The following is a 12992-nucleotide window of genomic DNA, read 5'->3' on the forward strand; positions in this document are numbered from 1 at the left end:
TCCTACTTCTCCATACACCCAGAGAATGTCGGCTTTTTCTGCATTGGTCTTCTCACGACCTACTGCTTGGGCTGTCACACACTGACTAGCAAGTCACAGTGTACTGGAAATGTCGTGTGGCTCGGGCCCTCTCGTTGGGTAGACCTGTCGCCTGGTGCAAGCCTTTTGAGTTAACGCCACTTCGGCGACTCAGGTGTCGATGGGAATGAGGTGGTGGTGGTGGTGGTGGTGGTGGTGGTGGTGGTGGTGGTGGTGGTGGTGGTGGTGGTGGTGGTGGTGGTGGTGGTGGTGGTGGTGGAGACATGAACGGAGAAAATCTCCGACCCAGCTGGGAATTGAACTTGGGCCCCTTGGCATGAAACTCCGTCGCTCTGTTCACTGAGTTATCGGGGCGGACACAGTGCACTGAAGGAACACAAAAGCACCCTGTAAGCAAACATAACATTATCGCATCTAATAATTACGCATATTGAATGGCAGAAGCGAGTGTTGTTGGTATGGAAACTTTTCAAAATAAGCTATCTCGCAAACGACTCGAACTAGAATCCTGCAACAAGCACCACTGGATTCTAATTTACACTACTTTTAATTTGTTAGTATCAATAGGCATTGTTCCATTTGAAAAGGTTTGTGTTTGCATAGAAAATACACTTTCTAAATATTATTACTCTCTGTTTACTAGCTAACAGTACTAACCTCTGACTACAAAGTCATTCTGTGGAAAATGCACTTCAATAGCACTTTCCATTTCCGCAATACTTGCGGTGCAAGTTTTAGGCGATTCACCCTGTATAGAAAATTACTGAACCGTCCTCTTTATAACTGTGCTGCTACTACTACTACTACTACTACTACTACTACTACTACAACACTATTGCATGTGGGTACGATCTTGCAAAATCTCTGGAGCCTAGTTGCTGAGGTGTTAAGGGTAGTGAGCAGTGTTGCACGTGAGCTGAGCCGAGCTGTGCAGTCGCTGATTGGCAGCCGCCCCTCCCTGGCAGGGGTCCAGCCGCCTCCAGGTCCAGCGCCGGCCAGCGCTCTCCAGTCTGCACTTGTCTGACATGCGGCTCCTTTATTCTGTCCTCAGACTCGTCTTCGGAACGCTGTACCCGGCCTATGCATCCTACAAAGCCGTCCGCACCAAGAACGTCAGGGAATATGTGAGTATACCCTTTACTTCATTACTAGCTTTGACAGAGTTAGCAGGTCTACGCTGTTTACTGGGTCGCATTAATATCGTCACAGCAATCGTGCCCTGCATGCATTACCTATTGCAACAAACGATCGTATTTCTGTATTGGACAATTCGAGAACGGAGAATTTCTCGATTCCAACGTGTTCGGTTTTCGCGAGAACCGACGTAGAGTACTCGAATACCACATCGGAGTAAAAGACCTCCCGTTTTACATTGCTGATCGTCTCGAGTCGACAGCACTCGACTCCAGAACGAGTTGTTGGTTCTCGTGAAAGTACTCTGTTCTCGGATACATATTTCTGTGTTTATTGCTCGAAGATATACACCAACCAGCCACTTTTTGTATTTCTTTATGCCAAGACGCGTTTCGGGCTTCCACCAATCCTCAGTCGGCGTAGCATGTTTATAACTTCAACACAATCCTTCTGGCGACCTATTTTGAAAGAAGCAGCAGCTGCTGCTGCTGCTGCTAGACAAAGATACACACCAAATGAAAACGGGTGAAAGCTCGATACTCGTCTTCGCATAAATAAAGCTGTACACAAGTGGCCTGTTCGGGTGTTTCTTAGAGTAATTCAGTTCACTGCCATAGAGCTAAACCGCCATTAACAGTTACATCAAAGTTTTTGTTTCCAGCTGCCTGTTATACGGCAGTTCTGAGCGCACACTTATAAATCATAAGTTGCATTGGTTATGCATTTAAAGAAAATTTTGGATCATGCATTAACATAGAATTTCACTGAAAATTTTCATCAATTTTCAAGAATTGTTGTAAAACGACAAGGGTATAAAATATTTTAGAAAAATGCTGTGTAATTTTTAATTAGCCTCTGATCAACAAGGAAAAAAAATTTATTTTCCTTAAAAATAAGTCTCACAAAATGGACAAAGGCATGCTAGATACCGAAAACTGATGGCTGCGTGGCTGAAGTGTACAGCGGCCCTATCAGTTAGGCTGAAGATCTAGGTTCTCCGATACGTTTCATTCATTTTGATTCTCGAGAACAGATATCTGGACTATGAGGTCGTAGTTTCTCGAGGTGGCTATCTTGAATAAATGCTTCACGGACCTCTTGCCGCGCTAGGTTTGTCAGTCTCGAGCTCCGACGTTATCGTCAGGAGATTAGATTTCAGTAGGTCGTTAGGTACTTTAGTTGGCTAATTTATTTCATGGCGCCGTCACGAAGTCACGGAACTTCCATGTGCTACCGGCGATTATGCCGATGTCTTTGACAGAAGAACTCTGGTAGTGATGCCGATCTCGTTAGATGGTGGAAGACTCAATTGATTTGTCTATTGTCTTTCAGCATCGAATGCGCGGACTTTGTGACGTCTCCACAACATTAATCGACCAACAAAAATGCCCAATGGCCTACTGAAATCTTACCTCCTGAGATGACGAGGGCGTAATTCGTCGAAAGCTCGAGACTGACAAACTTGACGCAGCAAGAACTCCATGGAGCAATTATTCAAGACTTATAGATTCTCTGAAGTTTCCAATTTTGCTCATTACTGAAGTAGGGGGGTTTGCTCGTTAAGACGGTCAACAGTTTCCTCATCTAAACCAGCATAGCACTCACCCTGTTTTAGCATTAGCTGCAAGAAGTTTAGCAGCAACAGAAGAATTAGACGCTTGTTTACGGAGGACTAATCTATTGCAAACAGCAAAATTCGACAGCAGGGGCGGTAGCGGAAACCGCTGTGGCTCGAGGCGGCAGCCAGGCGCTGGCGCGTGGCGCTGGCGCGTGGCTAGTGTTTTAAATAGCACCTGTCCGTCGCACAGGAGCTTCTCTCAGACGATGGTCTGCGGGTAATAGTTATCTGCGTCACAGTGATTCCGGAAGGAGGATCTCCTTGGCTGAATACCAAATAGATCTTCTAATTTATCTGTATATCGATTTTCTTTTGTTAGAAGTTTAGATGATTTTTAACGTTAGCTGAAGACCGTCTATAAAATGTTGCAACTCTCAAATTGTTCAGCTGTGGAGTTCATAACTGAATCTTAGAATCTCGTCCCAAGCATGACGTGATTTATATCGATCACTGTCAGTGTTTCGTACTCTCGATTGTACAGTTATAGTAATCATTGTATATTCACGTTTTAGTCGTGTGTTAGTTTATGCTGATAACGACACGTATTTTTCTCTGCTAATACTTTACTTTCATTCTAACATCTTTGCTTCGAAGTGTTAGCAGTTTCCGGCTAAATGACAGGAAAACCAACTAATACTACGACCAGCCTAACTGCCACTCCACTGCAGCGGAGTGTGAGCTGATATGAAACTTCCTGGCAGATTAAAACTGTGCGCCGGACCGAGACTCCGCTGCAGAGTGAAAATCTCATTCTGGAAACATGCCCCAGGCTGTGGCTAAGCCATGTCTCCGCAATATCCTTTCTTTCAGCAGTGCTAGTTCTGCAAGTTTCGCAGGAGAGCTTCTGTAAAGTTTGAAAGGTAGGAGACGAGGTACTGACAGAAGTATAGCTGTGAGGACGGGGCGTGAGTCGTGATTGGGTAGCTCAGTCGGTAGAGCACTTGCCCGCGAAAGGCAAAGGTCCCGAGTTCGAGTCTCGGTCCGGCACACAGTTTTAACCTGCCAGGAAGTTTCATACTCCACTCTCCTTTCCGCTTGGTAATGCACGTTATGGAAAATATATTGGTATTGTTACGGTTAAGCGAAATCCAGGCATTTATCCGCAAATTGACGTCGATGGGACCGCTATCCAATCGTTCTCCCCTTCCAGCGCATGGCAGCGTCGTATTGTCGTACGTGATGGGATACTTTGTTGATTAAGTTTTCGCATATCTTACGGTGTTCCCTGCAGAAGATTCCTACCGGTGTTCGTCCTTTTCATGGTTACACGAACGCTGTAACGAGCATTGCAGAGATTTGTGAATCACTCAGTAGAGACAATGACGCCATACCTGAGGAACGCCGATTCCACGTAGGTTATGTGAAAGGATTTGTTCACGTCATAGTATCAGTTCATCGCAGATTACTGTAACAACGAAGCTACTCAAACTATTAGAACAAAATGGTATAGATCTAGGGACACGCGCATAACTACAGGCATATACCGCTGGCTTTTAACACTTGTTTATGCTCTCGGATTATCACATCTCTGGGGATCGCAAATGGCGTGGGTAGAAGGTGGTTTAAGTAGAAATGCGAGCAGCACTTGTGTATCAGAAAGCGCGCTGGCTCCCTTGACTTCTGGGGTGTACGATAATGTTCCGATCTGTTGCTTGGTGAAAAACTCTAAGCTCACGGGCCAGCAGGCCAGATGTGCGACTAGGTCGAAGATAACTACATATGTCCTAAAAAGACACAGATATGATAGTAGCCACAGATACAAAGACCTGGCAAATACCAGACTGAGATACTAGGTATAATTCTCAGGAAATTTAATTCATCCACGAATAAGTTAATTTCCCGGTGGCCCGTTCGTAAGAGTTGCCCTTCGGTCTGGGAACTTCACGGGCATAATTAATAGAAGAGACAGAAAAAGTCGAAAGGAAAAGCTGCGCAGGAGTGCCATAAGATAATCAGAGCTTCAGGGTAGACGTTAAATGAGAGGCTTTGTACTAAACAGAATCATTTAATATAAAAGTTACGAAAGCGCACGTTCCAAGAAGCGTCAAGCAACATATCACATTCGTCCAAGCATATCTCACGAACTTAGTAAGATTGTAAAACGGAAAAATTCAAGCTCATACGGAAATGTACCGATAATCTTCCTTCGCGTGTAGTATTTTCGAGTGGAACAGAAACGCCAGGAAGTGATGGTGGTTAACTCTGTATTTCATGCTCCACACCTTAAGGTGTGTTGAGCTGTTAAACTGTATATGTAAGAAATGTGAATATCCATTTCTCTTCTTCAGTCACGGCTATTGCCCCTCTCTGCCGCCTCTGTTGCGACGTGTGTTCAGCTCCATATTCCCAAGTGCTTCTTGTTAATTCTGTTCTTTTCGTAACCTTCATTAACTTTAGCAAATTATTGGTTCTATACTGCTGGAAAAGATATGATACCCTCAGGGATTGTGTACAGTGGCACCAGGGTATTATATATGCGTACAGAGGGTTTGTAGTGTTACTGATTTGTCACTGTATTATTTTGACTCTACAGGCTGTAACTGTGCCGAGTTTAGAGAACATTGTTTGCAACATTCATTTTAGGCCACATCCATGCCGCACCGACGAGTACGTGCTCCTATTGAACAGCTTCAGCCATTTGAACGGGGTCGTTTTGTGAAACTCCGGGAAGCTGAGTGGACGTAATGATGGAATGCTGCGCATGTCTGCCACCGTGTATCGGTGCTGCGTCGCTGCTTTGAGCAGTGGTATGTGGAACATATTCGCAATTGTGGACCAGCTTCTGGACGTCCGCGTAGTACAGACGTACGTCGAGATGGACGCGTTATGCGAGCAGCGCTAGTCGACCGATCATAATACGGGGACTGAATCCGGGCACAAGTTGCACCTGCTGTGTCAGGCACTGTTGAGAACGGTCTGCTTGCAGCACGATTAAGATCACTACTGCAGCTGGCCAGGCTACCGCTGACACCATACCCCCACCAAGTATAGCTCGCAACAGACTTTTAAAGACTTCGATATAAAGAGTTTGGTTTACTGTTTGTCCTAGAGGAACATACTGATGCTGAACTAACCCTTTATTATCAGAGAGTGCGATCGATATTTCTTCATGCTCGAAGGTTGTCGTTTGATTTATTTCGAGACCGGTGATTCAGGACAGAAATGTGGAATCACATCTGGCTCTTATCTAGTAGTTGAGCAGAAATTTTTCGTCTTTCCTCTTTTTGTTTGTCTGTTAGTGTGTGTGGGACGAGTTCTGCATTATATTTCCGTTTCCCTAAATCTTTGCGTAAAATCTTAAGCTTATTCAAATTAACCGTTTCAGACCCGATACGCACAATTGTGTGGGTGCGGTTTATTTGCGTTGCAGCATCATATTATTCCGCTATGCAGTTGAGCCCCACGTCACACGAGTGTGCACCCGAATCGCTTTTTCGTTTACAACTCTATTTATATCGATATCTCGTTACAGACGCGAGATATTGTGTCTTAATCTTTGATAATTTTCAATATGACGGGTCGGAAGCATGTCTGTCGAGGTAAATGTTTATTGTGCTTTATTTATTGCGTTTTGACATTTGAAAAAATGTGTTTGAGATTCCGAATGGTGTACAGAAGTAAAAAAAATATCCACCACAATTATTTGAATACTTTCATAGCTACAATGACTGTAACATCCACACGCACAATTGTGCTTGTCGGGACTATTTTACCGGCATATGGTCGTTTTCGGTCGATGTTTGTGGTTAAGATTCGGAACAGATTACGGAATAGATAAGTCATTTTACTATTTTATTTACGCATTATTTTCACAGTTCGTTTGTTTCGTTTTAGGGCTTACTGACGAGGAAATTCTAGCCGTATTAAATGACTCTGAAGTGGAAGTCTTCAGTAGTGATGACGAATTGTTAGATACAACTTGGACTCTTCCAACAATCAAACCTAGACTTGGAGAAAACTGTGTTACAATTTCCTCCTCGTCAAAAGATTCAATGCTTCTGCAACATTACTACCAGTTGCTCCTGAAGTTCAGGACGATTTTCCCAGTCAACACAGTAGAAAGAATTCAAAGAAAAAAAAACAGTGGAAACACATCGTCGTTTGTCCACTTGGAGAAAAAGACCATTCACCTCCAAAATTTTTGCGCACTCAGAGACTGAGGTAGGACAGGAAATTAAAACTCCAATGTGCTATTTCAGCGAGTACTACCCAGAAGATTTTTTTCAGTTAGCATCTGACTGCACTAACAGTTGCTACTTTTCGAAGAAAGGGAAATTGCTTCATACAAATCCTCAAGAGATAAAAAAGCTGTATGGCATGCATGTACTTATGGGATGCATTAGATATCCTCGTACACGTATGTACTGGCAGAAGTCATTGCGTATGCCAACTATTGCAGATTGTATGCCTAGAGACAGGTTCTTCTTTCTCAGAACAGCACTGCATATTGTGGACACTAACAACATTCCACGTGGATCAGAAACTAATAGATTGTGGAAAGTACAATCTGCAATTAATGTTGTACGCAGTGCGTGTTTGAGATTTTCACACCCCTCTGAAAATGATTATTCCATTGATGAGCAAATGGTACCATTTACAGGACGCTGCACATTGTCTCAGTATGTTCCAAGCAAACCGCGCCCTTTGGGAATTAAAAACATTGTTTTGGCAAAAACGAAAGGTTTAGTCTTATTTTGAATTTTATCAAGGTAAATAAACTCCCCTGCCAGATGTTGCCCTTGGTCTTGGGCCATCTGTAATACTTCGCCTTGCTCAAACATTACCTCAAGGTGCAAGACTATATTTTGACAGATATTTTACAGCTTTGCCATTATTGCAACAGTTACTTGACCTAGGGCTGGAAGGAACAGAAACAATAATGAAAAACAGAGTGAAACCAGTTCACCTGACAGAAGAAAAACGACTGAAAAGAGGAGATATGGAAGAATTCTGCAGGGACGATGATGTCATTGTCCAGTGGAAAGATTCAAAAGCTGTGACCCTTGCCTCTACTTGTACGGGATGTGAACCTGTAAGCAATGTTGAGATGGAGTAAACCAGAAAAGTACATCTTAGTGCCATGTCCTGCAGTCGTAGTGAAGTACAACTTGTGTATGGGAGGAGTGGACCTCTGCGATCAAATGATGGAGACATACAGGACTTTCTTGAAGACAAAAAAGTGGACTTTAAAAGTTTTGAGTCATTTACTTGATTTGGCTTGCGTCAATTCCTGGTTACAATACAAAGTTGAATGCGAAGCCAATAAAGTACAAAAGAAAAACACTTTAGATCTTTTTGGATTCCGACAAGTGATTGGGGAAGCGCTAATTTTTTCTTCTTCAGGACAGGAACATGAAAGTGAATCCGATGAAGAGCCACCAAATAAAATGTACAAACCAGCAAACACACCATGTGATGAGAAGCGGCTAGACGGATATCATCACTGGCCAACTATTGATGATTTGCCTTCAGCTCGTTGCTGCAGGCAAAAAAAAAAAAAAAAATAAAATAAAATTGCAAGACGACGAGAACAAGATATCTGAAGTGTAATATTTATTTGTGTTTGTCAAAAGACAGTAATTGCTTTCATGAATATCACTGCAAGAAACGACATAAATATGTAAGATAATCCCGGCCCATACAATCGTGTGGGTTCAAAATTTGTATCAAAATTAAAAAATAAAATTTTCTAAGCAATTGGTCCACGATTCTATATTTTTTAGTTACAAAAATGCATTTATTTCAAAATTTTCATTTCAAGTTTGGATGGGGGGTCTGAAAGGTGTAAGATCTTCTGATATTGCACGTACAGCTAAATGAGGGCGTTGTTGCAGCTACTGCCTTACACGTTCCACGTTTGCATCGGTATGTGCTGTAGACGTGCTACCAGCTCTGGGATCGTCTTGCACTGAATCCATGCCTTCACGAAATCTTTTAGGCCACTCGAAAACACGACTTCTTGAAAGTTCCTCGCCTGCATATGCTTGCTTAACCATCTCCCACGTTTCAGTAGCGGTTTTCCTGAGCTTCACTCTTCGATCACAATCGGCGTCCATTGTTTCACCGTAACTAATGCGCCGAGAATCCAGTGTGTTGCTAAGCACAGCCCTGCCGTCTAATGAGTTTGTGCGGAAACATGGCCAAGGCCATACAGCCTCGACGAGGGAGGGAGGGGGATTTCCGGCAGGGGGCAAAATACATTCCCAGGGCCCAAGCCTCATGGGAGACCCAAGTCTCTTCAAGGGCCTGGATCACCCAGGATGCAAATTTGGCAAGTAGCAGACTGCTATTGTAAAATAAACTTTATCATATGATAAATAAAAAAAATATTACTCCAACACCAGCATAACCAATCTATCTCCTCCTTTTCACTTCAGTTTTATGAGTCATTCAGGCCAGCTGCATACAATGCTATTTCGTGTTTAATGTTGAATGCACTAAATTTGCTTTAGACATCGGGCACTAAAACCATATTGTACTATCCTATTTCGTATTTAATCTTGAATGCACTAGATTTTCTTTAGATATCATGCACAAAAACTACCTTTGTAAAGTAGAAAATGCGCTTTCTTCTTGAAAACCCTACCTAAAAAATTTCCCCAACAAATATACATGGTAACAGCTGTGAAACGTCTTTATTAAGTTGGTAGGTTTGCCAACAACTTTTAAATGTAAGGCACTTCAGTCTCAGGGTGATTTTGCACAAAAATTAGTATACAGAAAATATTTCGCATTCAACAGTAAACACAGTAAAAGATTTCTGTTTGTATTTAGTTCTTTTGGAAGAACAGTAAAAGTGAATAAATGAATTGACATGAGAGGTTCATTGGCATGCTGATATTCCGAAGTAAAGAGGTAACTTTCTTCTTTTGTTCTTCCGTAGAGTAGCCTGCTTACGTGGGAACTCTCACGTTTTTTGATGTGACATTTCTTGGTCAGAGAGGTTTGGCCTTCAGAGATTCGGCTCAGAAAATTGGAGATGCAAATAATGGAAATTTCGCGGAATATTAGAGATTTTAAGTCGCTATGATGTGTTGATCGTAAAGCACATTAGTAAGGTCAGAGCCCGACGAGAACGGCTAAAAGTTCATTATCTGTAAATGATGATCAAAATGAATTTATTTCTAGTTGTGCTCATCATGGTACTGGTGCCACCTTGGAACAGAGACAAAATGAGAAGTTTTATTCAATTACTTATGATGAAACTCCTGATTCAAATCATAATGAACAAACAATATTCACCCTACGTTACATTAACTTCAAGTAGGAAATTGATGAACGTGAATGAAATAAACGGTTTTTTTAATTCGTAGACTGTAACCAGAAAACTAGAGTCAACACGTGTGAAACACTCAGTTCCTATCAGTTACTGCTGTGGACAAGATTATGGTAACGGAAGTAATATTAGAGAACCTTACAGAGGAGTTCAGACACATTTTATTCTGTGAAATCCTCTTGCAAAATATTCTGTGTGTGCATGTCGTAGCGTTATGTGGAGTTTATCCAGCTGAGAGTTGGCATGAAGCAGATACTTTATTCGGAGTGATTAAACTTCCTTACAACCTGTCATAGCAGTCCACAACGACGATAAATTCTGAAACAGTGTGTTGGAAGTTTATTATTTTCCATGGCTAATACCAATTGGAGTGCTAGGGTTGATGCTGCAGTACCAGTTGCAGCTTACTTGGATTGAGATTACGATTGCTGTGGAGGCTCGCAGTTAAATTTGTCGGGTGAAACACGTTCTATGTGACAGTGTTTTGTGTTATATGAAATCATTCAAGTTTTTAATCTTGGCATCAATTTAGCCAAAGCTGTTGGTACCAATTGACTGCAGTAGCAATTACTACAAGCTGGAAATACTGTATTTGATGTTAGGGTAGGACAATCTGGGAACTTATTAAATGAATTAAAAATATCTCCGCGAATATTGGGGCGCCATTCTTCCTGATGTAAAATAGTCGCCAGTGCAATTACTAAACCTTGATTTTCCAGAGGTGCGCACTAAGGTGACATTCAGATCATTCTTTAGAGATAAGTGTATTTTATGTCATTGTTGGAAATTTGTTGTCTAACTTATAAACCCAATATGACACGATGTTAGATGAAACATTAGGGTTTTATGGAAATACTCAAAGAAGACTGACGATCACGTCGCTGAGGTATGCAAGTTATTTATCAATGAATATCATAACGATACAATACAAACGTCTCAAAAATGAGATCGACAGGAGGTGCAAAATGGCTAAGCAGGGATGGGTAGAGGACAAATGTAAGGATGTAGAAGCTTATCTCACTAGGGGTAAGATAGATACTGTCTACAGGAAAATTAAAGGGACCTTTGGAGAAAAGAGGACCACTTGCATGAATATCAAGAGCTCAGATGGAAACCCAGTTCTAAGCAAAGAGAAAGCAGAAAAGTGGAAGGAGTATATAGAGGGTCTATACAAGGGCGATGTACTTGAGGACAATATCATGGAAATGGAAGAGGATGTAGATGAAGTTGAAATGGGAGATACGATACTGCGTGAAGAGTTTGACAGAGCACTGAAAGACCTATGTCGAAACAAGGCCCCGGGAATAGACAACATTCCATTAGAACTACTGACAGCCTTGGGAGAGCCAGTCCTGACAAAACTCTACCATGATGTATGAGACAGGCGAAATTCCCTCAGACTTCAAGAAGAATATATTAATTCCAATCCCAAAGAAAGCAGGTGTTGACAGATGTGAAAATTACCGAACTATCAGTTTAATAAGCCACGGCTGCAAAATACTAACGCGAATTCTTTACAGACGAATGAAAAAACTGGTAGAAGCTGACCTCGGGGAAGATCAGTTTGGATTCCGTAGAAATGTTGGAACATCAATACTGACCCTACGACTTATCTTAGAAAATAGATTAAGGAATGGCAAACCTACGTTTCTAGCATTTGTAGACTTAGAGAAAGTTTTTGATAGTGTTGACTGGAATACTCTTTCAAATTCTGAAGGTGGCAGTGGTAAAATACAGGGAGCGAAAGGCTATTTACAATTTGTGCAGAAACCAGAAGGCAGTTATAAGAGTCGAGGGACATGAAAGGGAAGCAGTGGTTGGAAAGGGAGTAAGACAGGGTTGTAGCCTCTCCCCGATGTTGTTCAATCTGTATGTTGAGCAAGCAGTAAAGGAAACAAAAGAAAAATTTGGAGTAGGTATTAAAATCCATGGAGAAGAAATAAAAACTTTGAGGTTCGCCGATGACATTGTAATTCTGTCAGAGACAGCAAAGGACTTGGAAGAGCAGTTGAATGGAATGGACAGTGTCTTGAAAGGAGGATATAAGATGAACATCAACAAAAGCAAAACGAGGATAATGGAATGTAGTCGAATTAAGTCGGGTAACGCTGAGGGAATTAGATTCGGAAATGAGACACTTAAAGTAGTAAAGGAGTTTTGCTATTTGGGGAGCAAAATAACTGATGATGGTCGAAGTAGAGGAGATATAAAATGTAGACTGGCAATGGCAAGGAAAGCGTTTCTGAAGAAGAGAAATTTGTTAACATCGAGTATAGATTTAAGTGTCAGGGAGTCGTTTCTGAAAGTATTTGTATGGAGTGTAGCCATGTATGGAAGTGAAACATGGACGATAAATAGTTTGGACAAGAAGAGAATAGAAGCTTTCGAAATGTGGTGCTACAGAAGAATGCTGTAGATTAGATGGGTAGATCACATAACTAATGAGGAGGTATTGAATAGGATCGTGGAGAAGTTTGTGGCACAACTTGACTAGAAGAAGGGTTCGGTTGGTAGGACATGTTCTGAGGCATCAAGGGATCATCAATTTAGTACTGGAGGGCAGCGTGGAGGGTAAAAATCGTAGAGGGAGACTAAGAGATGAGTACACTACGCAGATTCAGAAGGATGTAGACTTCAGTAGGTACTGGGAGATGAAGCTTGCACAGGATAGAGTAGCATGGAGAGCTGCATCAAAGTCTCAGGACTGAAGACCACAACAATCATAACGATGTCACGACAGACGTAGAGAACGAAATTAAATATTTGTAAACTATTCGTATGTAAAATATATTACTTTGGTAGCATCGGAAGTCGTGAGCACGATGCATAAGCTTAAAATTTAAAGCTCGTTTCCGCAGCTTTTACGATCTTTCAGCGACTGTAAAATTGTCTCGCATCAACAACGTGTCAAAAATTTGCGAACTT

The 12992-nt window shown here is 41.8% G+C and overlaps 1 protein-coding gene across 6 annotated transcripts in view; it reads left to right on the top strand.

The window, feature by feature from the left end:
• LOC124803112 (receptor expression-enhancing protein 1) overlaps positions 1–12992 on the top strand; it is a 292008-nt gene that overhangs the window by 128537 nt on the left and 150479 nt on the right. For all 6 annotated transcript variants that reach the window (XM_047264270.1, XM_047264269.1, XM_047264274.1 and 3 more), the window contains one exon: positions 1091–1163. In XM_047264270.1, the coding sequence (XP_047120226.1) occupies positions 1091–1163 (73 nt within the window). The remainder of the gene's footprint in view (positions 1–1090; positions 1164–12992) is intronic.

The sequence above is a fragment of the Schistocerca piceifrons genome, chromosome 6 (assembly GCF_021461385.2).
Source record: "Schistocerca piceifrons isolate TAMUIC-IGC-003096 chromosome 6, iqSchPice1.1, whole genome shotgun sequence".
NCBI classification, from domain to species: domain Eukaryota; kingdom Metazoa; phylum Arthropoda; class Insecta; order Orthoptera; family Acrididae; genus Schistocerca; species Schistocerca piceifrons.